The sequence below is a fragment of the Sphaeramia orbicularis genome, chromosome 6, assembly GCF_902148855.1.
Source record: "Sphaeramia orbicularis chromosome 6, fSphaOr1.1, whole genome shotgun sequence".
Lineage (NCBI taxonomy): Eukaryota > Metazoa > Chordata > Actinopteri > Kurtiformes > Apogonidae > Sphaeramia > Sphaeramia orbicularis.
In genome coordinates, this window is record NC_043962.1 from 20,201,264 (window position 1) to 20,228,293 (window position 27,030).

Sequence of the window (27,030 nt, forward strand, 5' to 3'; positions counted from 1 at the left end):
AGGTCGCTCTGCTTCTGTTTGCCTCAAACAGGCTGACAGATTTAAAAGTATCGCCTGTGAACAGAACAGTCGCTCGGTTGATGACGTAAAGGTTTGTCACTTCCGCGTTTGTTGGATAGCTACAGAATTCCTTCCACACCGCCACATGCTGTTTCGGCCCTGTAACACCCAATCGTACTCGGGCACGGGCCGTGGTACATTCTTGTGAACACAACATCTGCAGGAATGGTATGAGCGTATCCAAGTACAGCACGGATCCAGACACCCAGTGTAAAAACACCCGAACAGGAATGTTTTCTCAAGTTCCACAGATTTAGCGGTCAAAACCAAATTTCTGGTAAAATGCTGCTCTCCTGTGATGACAGATGAAGTACATTTTTTATCCTTGTTGAGAGTTGTGCTCCCATTTTGATATTGGTTTATTTTAGCAGAACGTCTGTGTATGTTGATATGGCAACCAGTGTGACGTGATGTGATCATGTGACCTGTAATTAATGAATGGCCTTCACGTGTGGAAAAACAATAAAGTTGTGTGTGCCCACAGGTGCGTGTGTTCTCACAAAGAGTAAAAAACATGTGCTGTGCTGTGTAATATCACGTAAACCCTGTGCAAAAGAAAGCTCTGCTAACAATCCTTAATATTACAAATTGCCTCTTTAACCCTTTCATGCATTGTGGTCACTACAGTGGACAGCCATTCTCCAGGTGTTCTCTTGTATATTCATGGGTTTGTTGTTTTAGTTCCATATCAGCCAACACTGGACGCTTCTGCATCATCCCATACACTGCAGTTCATACCATTACTATAACTTTCCTGTTCTTGATAAACCTGATCTGCACTAACATATTTGAATGAAACTTAATTGCCAATTGTTATTAGACTGTAATTAACAGTTCTTTTTAAGTTGTTTTTTGTTGCATATTATCTGAGTAAGTAATAAAGAGTGTTACAATATGTTAAAATGCGAGAAAACATCAGATTAGCAGCATTGAAAATTTTTTTATTTCATAGTGTTCACACAGTATGTCAGTAAATGCATATTTCTTTGCTTCAAAAATACATTTCATTTGTACATGCAACCTGTGCTGCTAGTCATTCTCTCGGTAAATGAGAATCAGTTCTCAACTAACTTACCTGGTTAAATGAAGGTTAAATTGAAAAAAATAAATAAATTAAATTAAAACACATGGTGTCCAGCTGAGTGGACATTTTTGTAACATGAAAACTAGGTTCATAAAAAATTTCAGTCACATTGTTGTTGTTTTTTTTCATGCCTAAAGAAGAATAAAAACACTCAGGAAAAAAAATATTGATTAAGGTTCTCATAATTCATGCATGAAAGGGTTAAAGTCCTGACATATTGTAACTCACCGATCACATTGAGGTGCAGGTTAGCTACAGCAGTGCCGCAGTCGCTCTTCAGACGAAGCATTATTGCGCCGCTGTCCTCTCTCACACACCTGGTTAAACAGACGAAGCATTAAGAATACCATACAGCCTTTGTCAAACTGTGTCTTATTGGTGCTTTGTATTTGTTTTTCATTTCCATATGTGTTTGCCCACCTGCTGAGCACCAGTGAAGTGCCGTCAGCTGTCCTCTCTATCTTGGTCCTCTCATCCTCCATGATCTCTACACCATCCTTGAACCAGGTTACCTTGGGAGGGGGTCTACCTTTGAAGGGGATCTTAATGGTGGCTAACTGGCCCGCCTTCACAGTAACAGGCCGGGCCCCCAACAAGTCAAGCACAGAGGAATCTATTTCCGGAGGGTCTGTGAAGTAAAGGTGATATATTTTCCTGGATCTGTGGGTGTAGATGTCACTGTTTTCTGCTTAAATACAATATAAATTGTTTTTGTTAATGTTTTTTACCGTCTAGGGCAGGGGTGTCAAACTGATTTTAGTTCAGGGGCCACATTCAGCTAAATTTGATCTGCAGTGGGCCAAACCAGTAAAATAATAACATAATAACATGCAAATAATGTCAACTCCAAACTTTTCTCTATGTTTTAGAGCGAAAAAATTAATTTAATTAAAGTTAATTTACATTATGAACAGGTTTACATCTACAAACTATCCTTTCAAAAGATGTAAATAACATGAACAAACTGAAAAAATAAGTGTAATTTTAACAATATTCTGCCTCAGTTTATCATTTACACATGTATATTATAACTTACAGATCACATTGGATCTACAAACACGCAAAACATTTCATAACAGGCAGAATATTGTTAAAATTGTACTTACTTATCTTAAGACATTTTAGATTATTCAGATTTTTTGCAAAATTATACTTTGTTTCAGTGTAAATACATTAAAATATTTACATTTACCAAGAGAAACATCTGAAGTTGACATTATTTATATGTTATTATGATAGTATTTTACTGGTCCTGCCCACATGAGATTAAATTGGTCTGAATGTGGAACCTGAACTAAAAGGATTGTTAATATCTTAGTGTAATTTTTGCATTTCACAAATTCATCCCAAGGGCCGGACTGGACCCTTTGGCGGGCCGGATTTGGCCCCCAGGCCACATGTTTGACACCTGTGGTCTAGGGCATGGGTGTCAAACTCTTTTTAGTTCAGGGGCCACAGTAAAATAATAACATAATAACCTATAAAAAAAAACTATAACCTATAAATAATGTCCAGCTCCAAACTTTTCTCTATGTTTTAGAGCTAACGTAAATTAAATTATAAATGTTCACATCTAAAAATGATTCATTAGAAAAATGTGAACAAACATAAACAACCTGAAATTTCTTCAGAAAAATTAGTGAATTTTAACAACAGTATGCTTCAGTTTATCATTTACACACATACATGGACACAACTTACAGATTGTAATGGATCTATAAAGGCACAAAACATTTAACAGGCATCTGGAACTGAAATATATGTTATTTAATATATCATCACTTTCTTAAAATAATGGCCTAAGTCTTTTTTTTTCAGATTTTTCAGGAAACACAAAAAACCTAACCAGAAATTGAGTATTTGAGTCATTTCTGTCAAAAAATGACTTAAGAGATGATTCTTCTGTATAATTTTTTTCATATCACATTGATTCTCTGAGCTGGATTGGATCCTTTGTTGGGCCGGTTGTGGCCCATGACCATATGTTTGACACCCCTGGTTTAAAGACACCGAGGAATAAAAAAAATACACCAGTGTATATTGTGCAAAAATTAAAGCGACACACTTATATCCTCCAAAGTGAATGGAAAATAGGTGGTTTTGAATATGAAACACACACCTAGACTAAGGCTACGTTCAGACACCAGGTCTTAATGCACAATCTGGATTTTTTGGTGAATTTTGATTTTTTTTTGTGTGCTCATTTATATTACACATTAAATGTGACTTCTGTCAGTTTTGAGCATGAACTGAATGTGACACTGAGGTGACCCGAATGTGCAAAGGAGGTCATGACGTATACATGACCACACAGGCACACAGGGTGTTTACAGAACTAACTCTCCTGGGATGCACAGTTGTGACATTGCATTTCAGTGACGTAAAGGTTAGATAAATGCGACCTGGCTGTTCAGACTAAAGTCGCAAATCAGATACGTATTGGATTTATGACTACATATGAAAGTGGCCTGGGTCGGATTTGAAAAACTTGGACTTGTGCTGTTCAAACTGTCTTTAACAGATCAGATACAGGTCACATACAAGGTTATTATCGTTAACGAAAACGAACGAAATGACGAAAACTAAAATTGAAAAAACATTTTCATTAACTGATATTAATAAAAACTCAAAAGAAAAAAATGATAACTAACTGAAACTGTATTGTGTGCTTACAAAACTAACTAAAACGTATAAAAATTCCTTTAGTTTTTGTCTTTGTCAATGTTGATATAGGATAAAACGGGAAAATTTCATCTAAGATCAGCGGTATAACAGGTATAGAAGTCAGGAGGCCAATGGTGAAAGTATGGAAAGTTTCAGTTTCATTTTCATGTAAGTGACATATATGGATCACACCCCCACCTACATTACCCCTTCCAACCTGCTATAGGGAATTTATCCATGGTACTGTACATATGTTTGTGTCTGTGCTCAGTCAGAGCCGCCCTAACCTGACCCCCAAATAAAGTGTCCAGGGTAACCTCACTTATTTTGTTTGAATAGGATGGAAGATAAAATATATGAAAAAACTGAAACTAAAACTAAACTAAACTAGACTAAAACTAAGCATTCAGAAAAAAATGACAACTAATAAAAACTAGAAAACCTGCTCTAAAAACTAATTAAAACTAACTGAATCAGAGAAAAAAAAGTCAAAACTAAATAAAACTAAACTATAATTCAAAATCCAAAACTATTGTAACCTTGGTCACATATGGGCAAAAAAATCCAATTTGGGCCACATTTGCCTGCAGTGTGAACGTAGCCTAACTCACTCACCTGCGATGGTGAGCACAGCCTCGCTCTCTGCTCCCTTGGCTCTGAAGGTGTACTTTCCCTCATGGGCATCTGTCACACCACTAAAGATCAGTTTGTGCACAGCTCCTTGTTTGACCACCTGAACCCCACTGAGCCCTGAAATCTGTAAAACACAGCAGAATACAAGAATACAAATACCTATTATCTATGAGTCAGAATTTCCAAAATCTTTGTGGTGTTTTTGTAGAATTAAGAAAATTTACAGTTTGGTTAATTAGTTTGTGTGTTGCCTGATATTTACTTAGTTTAGTCATATTAGGATGTATTTTTTATTGTGCATGTATGTTGAAATTTGATGCCTGTTTGATTAGTTATGCACTTTCATTTCATCTCTCACTTTTTCTTTTTAAATAAATCTTTTTAGATATCAAACTGGAAGAAAAATCCAAGGCACTCTCTTTAAACATTAAAATATCGAAACTGTTTTGACTTCCTGATGAAGGCTTGAAGCCGAAACGTGTAGAAGTGTTTTTTGGGTCTAGATATGACCGTGCCATGTTAATAAAGGCATTTTAATGTTTAAAGAGAGTGCCTTGGATTTTTCTTCCAGTTTGATATCTACTTTATGAATCCCTTTTTCCAAAAAGCACCTCAAACAAACTCTTTTTTGGTCCGAGAAGCATTCCTTCCCATGATTTTTTTTAAATAAATCTTTTTTATTGGATTTTTTTGTACACACATAGCAATATCTGACATGTGTAATGTTTCCAGGTATTCTAGTTGAAAGGTCATAGGAAGTTGTCTTACACAATGTATATTGAGAACAACAACAGTTTTATTCTAGGCCAGAACGGCTTCTATGAATGAACCATAATTAACCATCATCCCTTCCCACCCACTATTAAGGGAAAAAACAAAATAAAACAAAACACAAAAAAATATGAAAAACAAAACAAGAACAAAAAACAAAACAACACATGACCTTTACTGGATTTACCATCTCTTACTTATATATGTGCAGCACTTTGTAACCATGTCTTTTTAGTGCCATATGACTAAATATTTACCTGCTTACTTATTTATATAGCTGCTAGACTTAGCATTCACTGATCAATGATCAACATTGTGAGACAGATGAATGCGAGACTGTTACGGACGAGGCTAGAGGAGAGACTGACATGTACAGTAAACACACAAATTTAGATTTGCCTTTATGGGTCCTTTCTTGTTATGTTTACCAAAAACAAATGCTTTGATTAAACAGAACTGTACTTGGACTGTGCTATCCTGGAACAACCTACTACCATTTGTAAATCAGATTAGTAGCTGGAGCAGTTTCACGAAGAAATTAAGACCAGCTTATGTTCGGGAAAGATTAGCTGAGGAAACATATGATCATGAAAAGTGATTTTACTGATTAAACTAGCATCACTGTATCAATTATCAATGAATTATTTTAATGATGTTGTTGTTGTTTGGCTTGTTTTGACATGATACAAAAATGTATGTGAATGAAATAGTCAGCTACTATGTTAATTTATTGATTGTTGGTTATTGATTATTGGTTGTTTCTTTGTGTGATACTAAATGGTGTATGAACTAAATATTACAATTGTATTTTTCCATATATTTATTTACTTATTTATTAGTGGTAGGAATGGTACAAAAATGGACACATTTGATTATTTAACCCTTTCATGCATGAATTATAAGAGCCTTAATCAAGATTTTTTTTCCTGATTGTTTTTATTCTTCTAGCCATTAAAAAAAAAAAAAAAAAAAATTCAATCACATTGTTTTTTTATGAACCTGTTTTCATGGAGTTGCAAAAATATCCACTCAGCTGGACACCATGTGTTTAATTTTTGAAGCAAAGAAACATATTTACCGATAAACTGTGAGAAAATTATGAAATGAAAACATTTTTAATGCTGCTAATCTGATGTTTTCTCACATTTTAACAAACACAAAAACTAGTCATTACTCACATCATGGAAATAATATGCAAAAAAAAAAACTTTTAATATGTTTATGTTTATGTTTACGCATTTGGCAGACGCTTTTTTCCAAAGCGACTTACAGGGGAAAACCAATTAAATCCCTCAATCAATCAAATTTTATTTATATTTATATTTATTTATATTTATTTATTTAATAACAATAGCAAGCAATTGATTTACCCTCAAACATGTTAGTGCAGATCAGGTTTATCTAGAACAGTAAAGTTACAGAAACAGTATGAATTGCAGTGTAAGGGATGGTGCATGCACTACAAAAATCTAAATCTTACCAAGTGTATTTTTCTCATTTCTAGTCAAAATATCTAGTAAAAATTAAAATCAGAATTAATCACCTAAAAAGGAACATTTTTTGCTGAATTCAAGCAAAAAAAAAAAAATCTGCCAGTGGAACAAGTGAAAATGCTCTTGGTCAGATTAGTTGAAATCAGATTGTGCAGATCTATTGTCTATAAATCAGTTCTTATATCTCACTGTAAAGTTCCTCTTTAGGTGATTCTGTCTGATTTTAAGTGTGATGAGATATTTGGACTAGAAATGACAAAAATACACTTGGTTAGATTTAGAATTTTGCAGTGTGAGTGTCCACTGTGTTCACTGATATGGAACTAAAACAATAAAATCTATGAATATACAAGAGAACAGTTGTCCACTGTAGTGACCACTATGCATGAAAGGGTTAAATAGATTATAGGCTGGAAGTCTTAAAACAAAATTAACAGTGAAGTCCTGTGGTATCATGTCATTACCTCCACTCCATCTTTCAGCCACACTCCATCCACTTTTTCATCATCTAGAACTACACACAGCTCTGCAGGGGAGCCCGTAGGACACTGAGCATCTGACATACCACTCTTCACCGAGGCAAAACGCTCTGACGGCATAACAGAAAAAATGCACATATTAGTCTGTAATACTAATAGAGCAGGGGTGTCAAACTCATTTTCTTCCAGGGGCCACATTCAGCCCAATTTAATCTAAAGTGGGCCGGACCAGTAAAATAATAGCATGACAGCCAATAAATAATGACAACTCCAAATTGTTTTAGAGCAAAAAATTACATTCAATTATGTCAATATTTATGTTTACAAACTATGCAAACAAAAATGATGTAAATAACCTGAAAAAAATTTAATTTGTTAAGAAACATAAGTACAGTTTTATCAATATTATGCCTCAATTTATCATTTATACATATGCATTACAGATCAGATCTACAAAGGCAGAAAACATTTAGTAACAGGCAAAATCTTGTTAAAATTGCACTTAATTTTCTTTAGATGTATCAGGTTGTTCATATTTGTTCAGGTTATTCACATTTTATTGTTAAAGGATAGTTTGTTAATGTAAACATTTTCATAATTTAATGTTTTTTTGCACTAAATCAAAGAGAAAAAAAATTGATCTTGTCATTATTTTTTATAGGTAATTATGATATTTTTGAGTTCGATGCCCTAACTTGCACTTTGCAAATTCATCCCGCGGGCCGGATTGGAACTTTTGGCGGGCCGGTTTTGGCCCCGGGCCACATGTTTGACACCTATGTAATAGAGAATGGATGTAAAAGGCCGGTGTGTACCACTGAACTACAGCAGTCGTCATTACCGTCCACTGTCAGATACGCAGAAGACTTATACTCGTGTGTGTCGTTGTCCTGAGTGCAGACGATGGTGTATTGTCCCTCATCTGTCAGCTCACAGTCCTCGATGATAACCTCTGCCCTTTTTCCCTCGTGCATGAAGATGTAACGGCGGCTGGCTGTGATATCACTTCCATCCTTCAGCCAGCGAATGTGCACGTCCTTGGAGCTCATCTCACACTCCAGATGGGCTTTGCCTCTCTCCTGCACACGGACATTCTTCAAGTGGCTGGTAAAGCTGATGGGGAGTCCTGGAAGTAGAGGCAAAAAGACAGGGGGAACAAGGGAGACTTTTTTGGTTTATCTCAGTATTAAAACACACACACACACCAAGGTTATAATAGTTTTGGATTTTTCATTATAGTTTAGTTTTATTTAGTTTTGACTTTTTTTCTGTTATTCAGTTAGTTTTAATTAGTTTTTAGAGCAGGTTTGGTAGTTTTTATTAGTTTTCGTTATTTTCTAAATGCTTAGTTTTAGTTTAGTTACAGTTTTTTTATGTCTTTAATCTTCTTTGCCGTCGTATTCAAATAAATCCCAAACAGGACTCTGTTTTCTCCCAACTTTAGTCTCCATGTTTCCAGGTAGAGTGGGGACCAGAAGACGACTGGAAACCACAAGTGATGGACCGTCAACTGTCAAATGGTGACAGCAGAGATAATTTCTTGAGGGAAATAAATCGATTTCATATCAATCCGATGTTGACAAAGACCATAATTTTTTTATCTGTTTTAGTTCGTTTTGTAAACACACAATACAGTTTCAGTTAGTTATGTTTTTTTTCTTTTATAGTTTTTATTTATTTCAGTTACCGAAAATGTTTTTACAATTCTAGTTTTCATTATTTCGTTAGTTTTTGTTAACGATAATAACCTTGACACACACACAAACACACAACGTCCCTGTAGCTCACTGTCATGTTCTATCAAAAATCAATAACAACTTGAATTTGCGAGGTTGTCATGTTCTGGCGCCATATTAGAGCCCTATGGTCTGGATGCAGGGGAAGTGGGTGGTACTTTCACTTGAGGATAACTCAACTAATGAAATGTAAGTCCATATATGACTTCTTATCAGTACTCAATAGTAACTATATTGGTATCTCAAAGCATTCCCATTTTATAAGCCATCAAATACGGACCATTGTAAGAAAAGGAAAATTTGTATTATTTAAAAAAATTCATCCAAAAAAAAAAAAAAAATCTCAAAAATGTGAACAAACTTTGTAGACATTGTCCCAAGGATGCTACATATCTATCTATCTATCTATCTATCTATCTATCTATCTATCTATCTATCTATCTATCTATCTATCTATCTATCTATCTATCTATCTATCTATCTATCTATCTATCTATCTATCTATCTATCTAAAAAACAAATCTGACCAGTGGTTTTTGAGAAGAAGATAGTTGAAATGTCAACATTGGTGACTTTGAGGACCCTTCAAATTCAGTCAAGGTCAAAGGTCATGGACCCAAATGAAAGTCCATACAGGGTGGGGAAGCAAAATTTACAATATTTTGAGGCAGGGATTGAAAGACAGTGTATGACCAATTAGTTTATTGAAAGTCATGAGAATTTATTTGCCACAAGAAAATTGACATAATAGAAAATGTTTTTATTCTTTGTGTCCTCCTTCTTTCTCAATAACTGCCTTCACACGCTTCCTGAAACTTGCGTAAGTGTTCCTCAAATATTCGGGTGACAACTTCTCCCATTCTTCTTTAATAGTATCTTCCAGACTTTCTCGTAATAGTTTTGCTCATAGTCATTCTCTTCTTTCCATTATAAACAGTCTTTATGGACACGCCAACTATTTTTGAAATCTCCTTTGGTGTGACGAGTGCATTCAGCAAATCACACACTCTTTGATGTTTGCTTTCCTGATTACTCATATGGGCAAAAGTTTCTGAAAAGGTATGGATAATAGTGTTAGGTATGATTATGACATCAATATATGTTTGGTTTCAAAACAATTGACTTAGTGCCTGCTGAGAAAAAACAACTAAATGTTCATTGTAAATTTTGCTTCCCCACCCTGTGTATGACATCCTATCAGTGCTTAATAGTAACTGCTGGGCCGCCGCTACCAATTGTGGGCCCTATGAAAGCGAAACATTGAGGGCCCTTTCATAATATTCAGTATCTTGTTGATCTATGAGACTGCGGGGGGGGTGGGGGGGGGGGGGGGGGGTAGGTGGTCCACACATAACATCACTTGCGCTAGCATGAAAACGAAACTGAAACTTAACATGCTTTCGTCCGATTCCCGACTTCTATGTCTCTCTTATACAGCGGATCTTACAGGACATTTCCACAACTTCTAGCCTGTATCCACTGAACCCCCTCCTCTGCTCTATGCGCCCCCCCCACAAATGCTGGGCCCCATGAATTTGTCATGTCCACCCCCTCTGATTGGCGCCCTTGAGTAACTGTATGGATATCTGTAACTATTTCCACGTTATAAGCCAGGGGTGTCCAAATCCAGTCCTCGAGGGCCAGTATCCCACATGTTTCAGATGTTTCCCTCTTCCATCACACCTGGAAGCCATTACATCGTTATCAGGCTTCTGCAGAGTTTGATGATGAGCTGCTCTTTAATTGAACCAGGTGTGCTGGAAGAGGGAAATTTCTAAAACATGCAGCATACCGGCCCTGGAGGACTGGGTTTGGACACCCCTGTTATAAGCCATCAAAATATGACCCATTATAAGTAAAGGTGAAAATTTGTCAAATATTCTTCTTGGTAGTTCTTTTCAGTTCAACTGGACTGGTTTAGCTCTTTTGAATTTTTTCTTATGTTTTGTCTCTCATCCAATAGACTTCAGTTCTAATAACTGGTTGGGGATTTATAAACCTACAGGGGGAGTGGTCTATGTAGGTGTTAATCCCAGTTTAAGTGTTAGGGTCGTAAGAGGGGGGTGTACCTGGGGGTAGGGTCATTAGTGGGTATTAGTGTCAGTTTCAGGGTCATTGACCAGAGGGGTGGGTCACTGTCCAAATCCTTTTGGGGGGTGGGGTTGTTTGGTTTCAGGTGAGGAAGATGAAGAAGGCTGTTAGTTGGAAACTGTGCTTTTCTACACTATAAAAAAATCTGTAATTTAACAGAATTTTTACTGTTTATTTTACAGATTTTTCCTGTATTTTTAAGATACAGGAAAATATCAACGAAATGACAAAAACAGACTGTGATTTTACATGTCAAATGTAAAATAACATGAAAAAACTGTAACAGTGAATAACCATAAAATTTCCATTTTTTTAAAAGAAATTTTTTCTTTTTTCACAGAAAAATAAAGTTAAAATACATTTGCAAATGTATTTTCGTATTTTCACAAATATTTCTTTTCTATTTATGAGATTAAACTGTTAATTTAAAGTTTAATGCTGTAAAAAAAAATAATAATAATAATAATAATAATAATAATAATAATAATAAAACAAGATAAAATTACTGACAATTAACTGTAAAAGAAGTATTTGTTCTGTAAGTTTAACAAGACTTGTTTGTTAATTGACAAATATCTTGTGTAATTACAGGAGGTTTCACAACAAAAATGTTGAATAAATGTATTTTTGTGAATGTATAATATGTATAAGCACTGCTAAACTGTAAAAATACAGTTTTTTTCATTGGATTGCACAACTTAGTCTCATTGAAAATCATATATATATATATACATATATGTAATTTGATTGTTTTAATACATGTAAATATTCTTTATTAAACATTAAAAAGTCAAACAAATATGCATAATCTCATGCAAAGTTAGGGCAAAAAACTATATTTTAATTATGGAAAATTACCGTATTTTTGTGAGATGGTTATTTTACGTTATTTAACAGTGTTTTTTTGGCACCCCAGCTGCCGGAATAATACCGTTTTTTTTACAGGTTGTTTTTTTTACAGTCTAGTTTAATATAGGTTTTTGATAAGTAGTGTCTCAGACCACCACCTCTGTTCAAGGAAGGATTTTCCACTTTCGCAAAAATGGCTCAAAAGAGCTAAACCAGTCCAGTTGAACCGCAAAGAGCTACCAAGAAGAATGATGACCTGGGCAAATGAGAACCTACACAGACATCTTGACAAAAATTCAAAAATCTAAGTATCTCAAAACTGTGACCTACATATAAAATTTTAAATGAATCCGACCAGTAGTTTTACGAGAGAAGATATTTGAGGAAATCGCTAATGAAGGTGATCTATTGGCCGGTGAGCTGATTACTTATTATTATAGTACAGATGAGGGTTGAACCATGTATAGATATTGTGTGTATGGTCTGTTTTTCCTTATGTGCACCAGGTCGTCATTATGGTTAAAGAACGAGAATGATCAAGTCTACTCATGAATAACTGTAATTAACACAACCTCAATTATTCTGCTTCTGTTTCTGCAACCCCAGAAGACAGCCACATGTCCTTGTGAAGATATTTACATGCCCCAGCTTGCACCTTGGGCAAGTAAGCATGTTGTTAGACAGAGCCGTAATAAATGAGCTTGTTGTGAGGAGGGATTTGGTTGGATTACTTTCAACCCAGCACTAGGAGGGAGGATTTATAATGCTTCCCATACATCTTCATTTGGAAAATAGAGGCAAGATGATGTTGTTTAGCATAGCCATGAAGGAATGAAGCGTCTAATCTCTGTGGAGTAAAAAAATAAATAAATTAAAAAAATAAAGCTGTAACTGCTCATCTCCTCTGAGTCTGAAATGGAAGGTTTGTTTCTTTGGAAATACTAGCCCCAGTAAAACAAGAAGACATAGGCCTTTTGGGAAAAACAAAACAAAACAAAAAAGAACACATAAAAAGTTTGTGATGATAGTGAAAACTGTGAAATACGGATCCATACGCTCAATGAAAAGAGGCACAGTGGCGCTGAGGTCTCCGATGCTGATGGTGTAGTCTCCGGTGTCGCTGACTTTGACGTCTTTAATCTTCAAGGTGTAGGTCAGACCATCCTCAGACAGGGACACCTCGAACTTTTCATCTCTTTTCACTTCCTTTCCTTTTACCTGTCAAAACATAGATACATCTGGCAACACACTTTCCATTTTCCTTTTTTTTTTTCAGTGTTGTCCCTTGGTGCTTGTGTCTAGAAATTATACTAGAGAGTGTACGCTTAAAAGTTTCCTAGGTAGTGTTTTCTTTCCTCAAGCCTTGACAAAAAAAACTTACAAAAGAAGTATAAAAACATCTAACTTCTTTATTTCAGAAAAGTCTAATTAAGTCACATGTTCACCTTCCAAATGAGCGGTGCATCTGTCTTCTTAGAGAGGTGGACTTCAAACACGGCGGTCTGACGCTCTGTCACTCTTTTAGGTTTGAAGTCACTCAGGAATTTGAGAGGTTCGTCTGAGAGAATGAAAGGAAAGCAAGAACAAGAGTCCCAATGATCTAAACACCCTTGTTGAAAGAATTACATTTGAAAGAGCAGTTGTTTTTGTTGACAATTAGACTTTACAAATGTGAGTTTTCAGAGGTGGCTCTAAGACAGGGGTGTCCAATCCTGGTCCTCGAGGGCCGCTATCTTGTATGTTTTAGATGCGTCCCTCTTCCACACACCTGAAGGTCATTATCAGGCTTCTGCAGAGCTTGATCATAGGCTTATCATTTGAATCAGGTGTGTTGGAAGAGGGATACATCTAAAACATGCAGGATATCAGCCCTTGAGGACCGGATCTGGACACCCCTGCTCTAAGAGGATACTCCTACTGCTCATGAACCCTTAAAGACCTAAACAGCCACCAATGAGCAAAAGCATCGACTGATCTAAACTATTTAATACCTGTTGATCCACTAATCCTACACTGTAAAAAATGACTGTAGAATTAACACCAAAAAGTTGTAAAATTGCAACATAAAAAACTGTAAGTGACAATATGATGCAAAGTTGTTTATTTGAAAAGATTTTTGTGTTAACGATTAAATCAAATATAGCTGTAGTTTTTACAGGAAGAGTATGTGAACAAAACCAGATTTGTATGTAGAAATTATGTATTTATATTGCTTTTAGAAAATAAAACTGTAAATTCAAAATCAATGTGGCGCCGTTTAAATTGCAAAGACCACAATGTTGAAATAATGACGTATTTTCTTTTTTTTTTTTTTTAAATAAAAACATTACAAAAAAGTAAACATTTAACAGTTTATCATTTTAAATTTGTAAATTAATGGGTTGGTAGAGTTGGTAGAGCGGCTTGTCCAATAACCAAAGGGTTGGTGGTTCTAATCCTGGCTCCGACTGTCCATATGTCACAGTGTCCATGGAAGACACTGAACCTTAAATTGTTCCCAGTTGGACCTGGTGGTTTTGGAAAGTGCTTTGGACACCATGAAGGTGTAGAAAATGCGCTAAATAAGTGCAGACCATTTACCATTTAAATCCAATGTTAAATCTACATGTTTGAAATGTTAACTCTACATGTTACTCTGTAAAATATGTTTACAGTTGGATGTGTTTTCTTTACAGTATTGTTTTGGTAACCACAGCTACCAGTTTTTTTCTGTAAAAACAACAGGATTTTTTACAGTGTATGAATACACATAAATAATTGATGTAAAATACAGTTTGTCATCTTTTCATGCTCATCAGATATGACCCATTTGGATGTTCAAAGGTTCTATAGTTACCGTAGAAACACTGTCATCTTCTACAACATTGATTCACCAGTAAAGCCCATGGAGTTGGATCAATGACAGTGGATGAAATGCTTAGTTTATGTTCAGTTAATGATATATTTGACTGAAAAAGTCACTTTTTCTTCAGTTTTCTCTGTTTTTGATTATAATAACCCTCAACTTTAATCTGAGCTTTTATGAACATCTACATGATCAGTTAATGAAATACAGGAAAATACCAGATTTATACCGATAAAATGCAAAATACAGAAGATAATATTGTAATAAATGGTGATAAATCACTTACGAAAGGTTAGATATACAGATAATTTAATTTAGAAAGTGACACAAAAGTAGCGCTGGGCCTTTATGGGTTAATAATAACTAACTTTAATCACTTTTTAACCACTAATCCTATTCATACATTTAAATATTTTAGGTAAATTGTAGCTTGTCTTTTTTTTTTTTTATCTTTATCAGATATGGCCCATTTGGACGTTCAGAGACTATGCAGTGCATGTAGAAACACCGTAATCTTCTGCAACATCAATTCATTAATAAAACCCATGTAGTTTTACAAATAACTGTGGTTGTACACTGAACAAAAATATAAACGCAACACTTTTCCTTTGCTCCCATTTTTCATGAGCTGAACTCAAAGATCTAAAACTTTTTCTATGTACACAAAAGGCCTATTTTCTCTGAAATATTGTTCACAAATCTGTCTAAATCTGTGTTAGTGAGCACTTCTCCTTTGCCGAGATAATCCATCCACCTCACAGGTGTGGCGTATCAAGATGCTGATTAGACAGAATGAGTACTGTACAGGTGTGCCTTAGGCTGACCACATTTAATATTTTTGGCCAAAAATATAAATGCAACACTTTTGTTTTTTAATCCATCAAAACAAAAGCATTGCATTTATATCTTTGTCCAGTTATGAAACAAAAATATAAACGCAATACTTTTGTTTCTGTTCCCATCGAAACAAAAGAGTTGTGTTTATGTTATTGGCCAAAAATATAAATGCAACACTTCTGTTTTTGCTCCCATCAAAACAAAAGTGTTGTGTTTATGTTATTTCAGTGTTGTTGTCTGTATTGGACGATGACGATAAAGACTTTTCCATTTCAATTTCCATTGGCCAAAAATATAAACTCAACACTTTTATTTTTGCCCCATCAAAACAAAAGCACTGTGTTTATTTTTTAGTTAGGGTTAGGTTAATATAAACTCAACACTTTAGTTTTTGCTCCCATCAAAACAAAAGCGTTACGTTTATATTTTTGTCCAGTCACCGAACATAAATATAAACGCAACACTTTAGTTTTTGCTCCATCAAAACAAAAGCATGGCATTTATATTTTTGTTCAGTCAAGTAGATGCTTGTTTTTGTATTCAGATAATGATACATTTTGCTGAATTTTTTATTTTTATTTTTTTCAGTTTTCTCTGTTTTGGCAACGAGCTTTGAATTTACTCTGCACTTTCATAAACATCTACATAATCGGTATATTAAATCTGAGAAAATACATGATTTTCAGTGAAACATCCCAAATGCAAAGGATAATATTATTATAAATGGTGCTGAAAATGCAAAAAAAAAGTCACTTTTTTCAGTTTTTTCTGTTTCAGTAGAATTTACCCAAAGCATTCATGGGAGTCTATATTGTCAGTAAATTAAATACAGGAAAATACCAGATTTTCACTGAAAAATACAAAGTGCAGAGGATAATAATATTAAAATAAATGATGATAAATCACTCAAGAAAGGGTAGGTATAGAGAAAAATTCATTTGGAAGTTACCACATAATTAGGTCTTGGTCTTTAAAGGATGAGCATTTGTTTAATTTGTCTGTGTTTGTCTTGTTAGACACAAAGTGAAAGATGACAGACAGGAGACGGACACTAAATGAAGCAGAAAATAAAGGCGTAACAAAAATGTCATGCAAATAGGCAGGTCATTATGCTCATATTAAACTTGTCGTTGTGTGTGCTACAAAGTCAAACAGGCTCAACTGAACCGTTTGCAGAGAACATACGGCAAGGAAACTAAATGACAAGTAAGAGAGAGAGAGTGTGTGTAAAAACTCAAAATCAGCAGGACAAACCCAAACCTTATTGTACACTTGCCTATGACATGAAGCCTGGCTGTCAGTTTTTTGTCTCCGACCTGCAGCGCGTACATGCCCATGTCACTGAGACTCACACTAGAAATGCATAGCATGTGCTTGGTCCCCATCTGTTTCACTTCGTATTTCCCAAGAGAATATTGGATCCGCAAGAGCTCTGCGCCCTGAATTGTAAATAAAACATACACATAAAGAGGAGGATGAAGAGTAGCCTCAAAAGTATCCTCAATACTCATGCACACACACATACACACACATACAGGGTGGGGAAGCAAAATTTACAATATTTTGAGGCAGGGATTGAAAGACAGTGTATGACCGACCAATTAGTTTATTGAAAGTCATGAGAATTTAAATCTTCAAATCATATTTTACTGCATTTCTAACGGTCTTGTTGTCTACCTCAAGTTCAATTGCCATTTTTCTCATGGATTTGGTTGGATCCTTTAGGATTTTGGATTTGAGAGCTTTAATAAAAGCTTTGGTACATTTTTTGTTGCTTCCTCCACTTCCAGACTTTCTTGTAATAGTTTTGCTCATAGTCATTCTCTTCTTTACATTATAAACAGTCTTTATGGACACTCCAACTATTTTTGAAATCTCCTTTGGTGTGACGAGTGCATTCAGCAAATCACACACTCTTTGACGTTTGCTTTCCTGATTACTCATATGGGCAAAAGTTTCTGAAAAGGTATGGATAATAGTGTTAGGTATGATTATGACATCAATATATGTTTGGTTTCAAAACAATTAATAATAATAATAATAATAATAATAATAATAGTTTATTTGTAAAGCGCTTTCAATCAAAGTGCTGTACAGATATAAAATCAATCCCAATAAAACAATAAAACATAAACGCTAAAAACATTAACAATAAAAGCACATCACGACTTATAACACAAAGTGAACAAGTGAGTCTTGAGCTTTGCTTTAAAAACATCCACATAGCATGCCTGCCTTATGTCCAGAGGAAGACTGTTCCAGAGTGTTGGCGCACGGAAAGAAAAGGCTCGCTCACCGACAGTCTTTTTCCTGACTTTAGGCACAGTCAGGAGGCCAGATCCTTGAGAGCGAAGGGCACGAGAAGGTGCATATAGTCTAACCAGCTCGGTCAAGTAAGAAGGTGCCACTCCATTTAAAATTTTATAAGTCAATAAAAGCACCTTAAAATCACGTAGTGCCTGCTGAGAAGAAACAACTAAATGTTCATTGTAAATTTTGCTTCCCCACCCTGTAGATAAACTTTACCAGGAACCATTGCATTCTGATATTTGGATCTTTCAGCTCCAGGATGGTGTCGAACATGACGTTGGTATCCACTTTGGCGGTTATGTCTTCCAGGGGCTTCAGCACACGCACCATCTATAAATGACACATGATTAGACACTGATTTATTTATATTGGACAAAATACCAAAGTGGCAACGTGGCAGTGCAGAGTATTTCCTCGCCCTTGACTCTGTGTTGCTATGCGACATACCTTTGTTACCATGGCTATGCAGTGTGACACTACATTTTTTTTTTTTTTTCCATGCCAGTTTACTCTATTTTGAGCTATTTTTTGTATCACATCCCAGCCTTTTCTTTTTATCTGATCCTGTGCTATGTGAACAAGTTCTCTGTATGACAGGCCCACCTCCACTTCCTCTTTCTTCTTCATCTCCTTCAGTTTTTTGAGGATTCCTCTGAAGTCAGTGAAGCCGTACTCGGCACAGATCCTCTCGTAGTCCTTCTTGTCAGCTCCAGCCAGGATCTTTAACATCTCCTCCTCTGTAGGTGGCTTCCTCTCCTCTCTCTTCTCCACACAGCTGCAAAAGGAATAAGATGTCAGACAAAAAAAAAAATAACAGTGCACATGTGTTTAAGCGAAGGTGCACAGATATACGTCAGGCTAGTGTATGTATTTGTGTCTTTGTGTTTGACAGGTTATACATATGTGAGATGACATCCCAAAAAGCGTCTGTGTTTTTTGATCTCATCCTGTAGATATTTCTGGATACAAACTGCAAAAAAATCTGATGTGGAAGCAGATGAGACGATGCTCTATCTGACCTTGATAGGTTTTAAAAGTGTTCAGCCTATTATCAGGTAAGAACCATCCGTTCCTACCGTTTTTTCAGCTTCTTTTTGAAGTCTAAAGCTGGATCTGGAAACACAGAGAGAACACGTTGACCATCAGAACTGGGTCAGATATGTAGTATGAGTATGTGTTATGTAGAATGTTTACACCTACTTTCTGTAACGATGAGGGATATGGAGTAGATGGCTTCTCCGTGGGTGTTGGAGGCGACACACTTGTAGACATCAGCATCCTCCAAGTTGAGATTTTTGATCTGAGGAGCAAAAAACACATGATGGGATTAATAAAAGGCAAAAACATCATTTCCTTAGTGGTTTCTTTCACAATACTGCACCTTAGTTACTTTCACACCTGTATGTATACAGTGCAGTGGTTCCCAACCTTTTCTGGCTCGTGACCCCATTTTAACATCACAAATTTCTGGCGACCCCAGACACTCAAGACAGAGACTTTTTTTTTTGGATAAAATGAAATTGTTTTTGATCATGTAATAGTTTGATATACTATGTTGCAAATAAACATTAATTTTAGACAACATTTAGACTACATAATATACATTTTTATTAGTAAGTTTTAATTTTTATTTTTTTTATCAATTATTAGAAATTTCAGGCGACCCCACATGGGGTCTGGACCTCAAGGTTGAAAAGCACTGCATTAACTGTTCACAATCCCCTTTTTAAGTTGGTTGGTACAGTCTGTTCTTTCTCAAACTGATAAAATCTTGTGCCACAAACATCTTAAACCAGTGTACACATCTGAATGAAAGGGTTAACTCAGTGGTTTCCAACCTTTTGTGGCTCGTGACACCATTTTAACATCACACATTTCTGGTGACCCCAGACATTCAAAACAGACATTTTATTTGCTAAAATTAATTTGTTTTTGATTGTGTAATAGTTTTCTATAGTATATTGCAAATGAACGTTAATTTTAGGCAACATTTAGGCTATATAATGTAAATTTTCATCAGTAAGTTTTAAGTTTTTATCAATTACTAGAAATTTCAGGCGCTATAGTGTTTATATCTATATTTGCTTCCATTTCCTGTAGATTTATATATATGCAAATCTTGTATTTTTTCTGCTTTATTATTATTATTATTATTATTATTATTATTATTATTCATTTGCCCGTACAGATTTGGGTAAAAGAGCATTTGTCTACTCGGCTCCTTGCACTTGAAATATGTTGCTAAAAGACTGGAGACTGACTGAATTGATCTCCTTGAATGCTTTCAAATCCAAACTCAAAGTACTACAGACTAACTCATTGATTTGCTCTTGTTTTTCACAGTTTGGCTTGTCCTGTAAATTATTGTGTGTTGTAACTGTGTGTTGTATTTCATGCTGCCTCTTGGCCAGGACTCCCCTGGAAAGAGGTTCATAATCTCAATGGGATCTTTTTTCCTGGTTAAATAAAGGTTAAATTAAATTTTTAAAAAAAATTAAATTAGTGTATTCTATTTATAGTATTCATTGCTTGTATCTCTTCACACTTTTGTTTTTGCGAGTGTTTTTTTTCAAGAGTCTATTTTGAAAGCAACTGAGCTATTTTGACCAAGTAATTTCCATTGTGGATCAACAAAGTTTTCCTAAGTCTAACACTCAATACATGCATAGAACAGATGTGTCTTTGTAAGGAATATAAAGGTTAATTAGAGAAAAAGTTTTTGTAGTCGCCCATGTGGAACTGTCCTATAGAGATCTAACTGCAGTACCTATTTTAATCAGGGTGAGGCAGTGTCATGCTGGCAATACCCAGTAAACATTTAGGCCCGCAACTTAACAGTCATCCCTCACCAGTGAAACAGATGGCAAGGGGAGATGCATATGTCAGCACCCACAAGTTAATTGCTTTATAATAGCTATTTAAGCTTCACTTAAGCTCCCCGGCTGGTACAGAGAAAGTGCTAAATCCACTCCAGAGTGGTTATAGATAAAAGGATCACAGAGAATTTTTTTTCTGTCTACTTTTCGTCATGATGCATGGTACGCTCTCTAAGTTGACAGCACCAAGATGGCAAAACCACCCAGCTTAATGACAGACTGCAGAGAACCGCTGCACACACAGCACATGTCTGTTATGGTGGCATTCACCTCTGAAGGTGATGCAATTTGACTTTAAACCTTGTCTTGGTGAATGCATTTAGATGTAAGCGTTTGAGACTGAATGAAGAAATATGGAAGATACCGTCACTCCAACAGGTATACGCATTTAAAGGGCCGAGACAAAGGCAGAGGCTCAGTTTTATATTTATACAAGAACTGACAGAGAAAAGACCATCTATCTATCTATCTATCTATCTATCTATCTATCTATCTATCTATCTATCTATCTATCTATCTATCTATCTATCTATCTATCTATCTATCTATCTATCTATCTATCCTCCACTCACCTCTCTCTCACTCTTTCTCCTCTCCTCTCTCTCCTCTCTCTCCCTCTCCTCTCTCTCTATCTCTCTATCTATTCTATCTATCTATCTATCTATCTATCTATCTATCTATCTATCTATCTATCTATCTATCTATCTATCTATCTATCTATCCACTCACCTCTCTCTCTATCCATCCATCCATCCATCCACTCACCTCTCTCTCTCTCTCTCTCTCTCTCTCTCTCTCTCTCTCTATCTATCTATCTATCTATCTATCTATCTATCTATCTATCTATCTATCTATCTATCTATCTATCTATCTATCTATCTATCTATCTATCTATCTATCTATCATCCAATCACCTCTCTCCCTCTCTCCCTCTCTCTCCCTCTCTCCCTCCCTCCCTCTCCTTCTCTCTCCTATCTATCTATCTATCTATCTATCTATCTATCTATCTATCTATCTATCTATCTATCTATCTATCTATCTATCTATCTATCTATCTCTCTCTCTCTCTCTCTCTCTCTGTTGCATTCCCCTTTTTCCTCAGATCTGTACTGTTACACATGACTTGGCCACTGAACATTTTGTATCTGAAAAATTACAAAATGGCAATAAAAATGTAAATTAAAATGGCAGTGAGCAATAGTATTTTCTTTAAAAATGGCTCTGTCAAGTATCAGCATAAATCAAACGTAAATATTGCTTAAAAAACTTTAAATAACTAAATTATAAGTTTTCACTCTTTGAGATTAGGTCTGCTAAAATCCATTACTGCCTTTAAATGTCATATTAAAACATTATTGATTTTTAGAAGCATTCATCTCTATCTTGTTTTATTTGATTATGTATTCATATTGTAATGACTGTACTGTTATTTTATCGCTTTAACACTTTGTGAATTAGTTTGTGAAAAAGTTAAGAAAGCCTTCAATTGAAAATAAAACTTCTTGTTGTGTCACACCTTGAGTATATGCTGATTGTTGATGTTGTCATAAAAAGTCTTAGTCTCATCAGACAGTGGGTTCCCGCTGGCTCTTTCCCAGCTCACATCAGGCTGGGGATTCCCTGTCACCTTGCTCTGAACACCGCATTGTCACCTGTGAATCAGAGATCAGACAGATCAGGTTAAAGTTTATGATCCGCTTGAGATGATTTAGCTGCGTAGTAACCGCTGTGATTCCTCTCTGTGTAACAACACCGATTGTTTTTTATGAAATGTGCGTGTTTTTTAAAATCACACTGCAGCAGAATAAATGTTTAATGTGCATCTGATTTATTGCCTCTTTCTCTAAGGCCAGGAGTCAGTTCATGAATGCTAATGCTATGGCTACTCTGCAGTGTTCTGCATATTGTGACAGGCAGGTCTTCTACAAGCCTCTTAATCTATAATTCACAGGTAGAGCGAGGGTGAAAAAGGCTCAAACACCCACAGTTTATGCAGAGCAGGCACTAGTATTCAGCAGAAGCAGCAAACGTCAGACACGGAGGTCATGAACATCACACAAACTCTATCACAGTACCTTTGCCTTTGTCAGGACTTTGATCTTAGAGGAGCAACAGTATATATTAAACGTTCACCTAGAGAGACAAATGATTATCTCAAGTTTACTTTTTAGTGGAGCTGAGCTTGTGTCATCTCCAGGCAAACTATGTGAAAGGGTCTAAAATTAGTTTGCACAAAGTTCTCTTAAAGTCTCAAGGGCTCACAGTTGTTTATGCTGCAATGTGAAGAGATATATCAGGGGACACAGAGGGCATTTCTTAAATTTTCAAGGTGCTGCGAGATGAAAGGAGCAGTTCAACTCACCCTCTTGGGCAGTTATGGGGCGCAGTTTTTCCTCAAAATCTGGGACAGACTCTCCCTCGGGGATCTGAGGGGATTTCTGAACCTGGCTGAAGGACTCCACCACAGCTGAGGTTTTGCGCTGAACTCCAGAGTGCTCTGAAGGAGCAAAAAGGACAACCATATTGACAACATTAGAGTCACGTGCAGATTTGCATAGGATACAACAGCCTGAATGCACAAGTATTATCCTAACCAGGTGACCAGGTGTCCCAGTTTGTGTGGATCTGCACAGTGCATTTATCTTTTATCTCCCATGTCGCACACATCAAGATGATGTCCCACATTTTGGTTTTAAGGAAAATACATGAATTCAAGTGGGCTGTTGTAACCGAATGTAACCCACAAAAAATGTAAACAGCAGCCAGTGACCAGAAGCATATACTGATCTAAAATGTTTAATAACTGTTGAACCATTAATCCTATCAAAATATATAAATAATTAAGGGAAAATTCAGTTTCTCAGCTTTTCATTGTAATCAGATGACATTTGGATGTTTCAACACCACCATTTTCTGCAACACTGATTCACCACTAAAACCCATGTAGTTTAAAAACTGACAGTGGTGGTAGACTCTTGTTTTTATGTTCAATTAATGATTTATTTTGCTGAAAAAGCCACATTTTCCGTAGGTTTCTCTGATCTGATATAACAACCTTTGAATTTACTCTGAGCTTTTAAGAACATCCACATGACCAGTAAATTAAACATAAGAAAACACATGATTTTCACAGAAAAATTCAAAATGCACATAGTAATAGGGAAAGGACAAGAAGTATTGCAATGCATTTACTATACTTCTGTTTGTTTGTTTTGTTTTGTTTTGTTTTGTTTTGTTTTGTTTTGTTTTGTTTTGTTTTGTTTGAAATGCGTCTCACTCTTGAGATCATTAAGTGAACTCTTGGACCATCAGTGACCTCTAAGGATGATAAAAATGATTTATGTCTTGGACTGTATCAACTATAATGCATGTTACTGCCCTGTCATGTTTGCTATATTGAATATAAGCCTTACTGTGATAATTGTTTTGCACCTTTATTATTGTTTGTATTATTATTTACTGTATTAATTATTATTAATTATTTGTTGTAAAGGGATTATTTTCTTTGGAAAAAAAAAAAAAAAACACTTGTGGAACAAAAAAAAAAAGAAAAATAGGGAAAAGACAAAAATCCAGGCAGTCACTTGGTTAGAAAAATTAGAAACTGTAAAAAGCCTTTATTTCATGAGGGCCTGTAGATCAGTTCACTGGGCTGGAGTTAAAAATACACCGTGTGTTGGCATGCGCCTTCCCTGACCTTAACCCTAACCCAAACACCCTGAAGAAGGCACATGCCGACATGCGTTGGTGTGTTTTTAACTCCAGCCGCAATGAACTGACCTACAGGCCCTCATGAAATAAAGGCTTTTTACAATTTCTAATTTTTCCAACCAAGTGACTGCCTAGATTTTTGTCTTTTCCCTATATGTAATCATTTTGAATTTTTTCTGTGAAAATCATGTTTTCTTATGTTGAATTTACTGGTCATGCGGATGTTCTTGAAAGCTCTGAGTAAATTCCAGTGTTGCCCTATCAAATCAGAGAAACCTACAGAAAATGTAGCTTTTTCAGCAAAATTCATCATTAATTGAACATAAAAACAAGTGTCTACAACCACTGTCAGTTTTTAAACTACATGGGTTTTAGTGGTGAATCAATATTGCAGAAAATGGTTTTGTTGAAACATCCAAATGTCATATCTGATGACAATGGAAAGCTGAGAAACTGAATCTTCTCTTAATTATTTATATGTATATTGATAGGACTAATTTAAAGGCTTTTTACAATTTCTAATTTTTCCAACCAAGTGACTGCCTAAAATTCTGTCTTTTCCCTGTTGTTCTTTCTTTCCCCATGAGCACCTCTGTTTTTGTCTGATACCAGTAGCTCCCTGTGAAATGTTGTTGTTTTTTTTTTTTTCTTTGCACATAGTCATATTATAATAAATGGTGAAGAATCACTTAGAAAAGGTTAAATGTACAGAAAAATTAATTTGGAAGTCATTGCACACATTGCTCTAGGTCTTTAAAGAGTAAGAACATTATTAAGTTGATATAATAACTGTCCATCAACTACTCTTATGTGAATATCAGAAGTTGGTTCATGGTGATAAAGCATAAGTGCATACTCGTAGTAGTGTCATATTTTAACTGGTGATAACAGCTGGTGCCAAGACTGAGACAATAAATCAGAACTGATGCCTGATAATGGGATGTAACATAAATTAAGTACTGGAGTATAATGCATAATAGTCGACCTGAGCTCTTGACTGAGACCTTTTTATTTTTTTTTTTACCAACTTTTCCACCTTCCTTTTTTAATCAAATGTCCTCATTTTTCACGCACACATTGAATAGCCACATAAAAATAGCTGCACATAAGCACCTCCTATCACATAAGACTATAACAACTGTAAAAATCTAACATTATAATGCGCTTAATGTATATACTTAGCATGGGAGTGGAGAGAGGTGCATTCAAATTAACCCTTTCATGCATAATGGTCACTACAGTGGACAACTATTCCACAGCTGTTCTCTTGTATATTCTTGGATTTTGTTGTTTTACTTGTATATCAGCCAACACAGTGGATGCTTATTGGTCAAAACACAGTAATGTCCCATCAGGGAGTGAACTTTAATTGATATCCATTCCAACATTTATTTCAATTTAAAGTTTTGGATAATCCCTCAGGATCCACCTAAAGCAAAAATGAATTTAAAAGTAAAACTGTGGATCATTTAGCAACACTAATCTGTCAAATTGTCTATAAAATGTCCCGTCAGAGAGATTTTGAAAACTGTTTTGACCCTTATGCACCATCTCATACATTGTAATTCATACCATTACTGCAACTTTCCTGTTTTTAATAAACCTGATTTGCAGTAACATGTTTTAATCTAATTGTTATTAGACTGTAATTACCACATTTTTTAAACAAAAAGTTGGGGGTTTTTTGTCGCATGTTATCTGAGTGAGTAATAACTAAAATACTATAATATGTTAAAAATGTGTGAAAACATCAGATTAGCACCATTTTAAAAAAATGTATTTCATAGTTTCAGTGAGTAAATGCATGTTTTTTTGCTTCAAAAATTAAACGCATGGTATCCAGCTGAATGGACATTTTTGTAACTCCATGAAAAATAGGTTCATTCTAAAAAAAAAATGCATTTACCTTGTTATTTTTCATGCATAAAGAGGAATAAAAACACACAGGGAAAAAAAATCTTGAATAAGGTTCCGATAATTCATGCATGAAAGGGTTAAGCGCCTCATATGTGAAATGTGCAGAACCCATTGTGTCTATTTATTTCTAAAGTTATAAGGATATTATATCATGATTTAAGACTAGCTCTAACCTCAAGGGATTTGTAACATGTCCCAGTTTTTGCTCCACATTTGGTTTATTAAGATGTAGTTGCCCAAGTGTATAATGATGAAAGTTTTTAATTTACTTAATAAGATAAAGATGAAAAGCTCTCTACAATGCCATATTTTAAATATTCTGTTAATTTTCTGTCCAACTACTTCCATTCATTAGGACAATAACAAATGATAGGACTCTCTTTTGCAAATATTTCCTACCATCCATGGTTTTAGATAAGCCTTGGGACACTTTACGCAGTTTGGTGGAGGTCATGGAAGAGGTGAAGGTTGAGGAGGAGGACATTTGCATTTCAGACATCTGCCTCATTTGACCCATCTGCTGGTCCATCTGCTCCATTCTGCCCCCACTGGCTGGGAGGAGCTGTGCTGCCATAGTGATGATGTGCAGGTGGGGTTGATCTGTTGTTGGCTGCAGATACACACAAACAGAGACGTGAAACAGTATCCTGCAAGTGATGAAGGCATACAGCCAG

The 27,030-nt window shown here is 35.5% G+C and overlaps 1 protein-coding gene across 1 annotated transcript in view; it reads right to left on the reverse strand.

Moving 5' to 3' along the window:
- Positions 1-26,811, reverse strand: part of LOC115420724 (immunoglobulin superfamily member 22-like) — a 39,578-nt gene extending 12,767 nt beyond the window's left edge. Inside the window, 16 exon segments of the mRNA XM_030136196.1 lie at positions 1,373-1,461; positions 1,565-1,772; positions 4,424-4,565; positions 7,170-7,294; positions 8,026-8,310; positions 12,916-13,078; positions 13,306-13,418; positions 16,819-16,981; positions 18,069-18,182; positions 18,456-18,627; positions 18,929-18,959; positions 19,047-19,152; positions 22,245-22,354; positions 22,357-22,380; positions 23,091-23,225; positions 26,756-26,811. Coding sequence (XP_029992056.1) covers positions 1,373-1,461; positions 1,565-1,772; positions 4,424-4,565; positions 7,170-7,294; positions 8,026-8,310; positions 12,916-13,078; positions 13,306-13,418; positions 16,819-16,981; positions 18,069-18,182; positions 18,456-18,627; positions 18,929-18,959; positions 19,047-19,152; positions 22,245-22,354; positions 22,357-22,380; positions 23,091-23,225; positions 26,756-26,810 — 2,035 coding nt within the window. The 5' untranslated portion in view covers position 26,811.
- Positions 26,812-27,030: the final 219 nt, after the last annotated feature.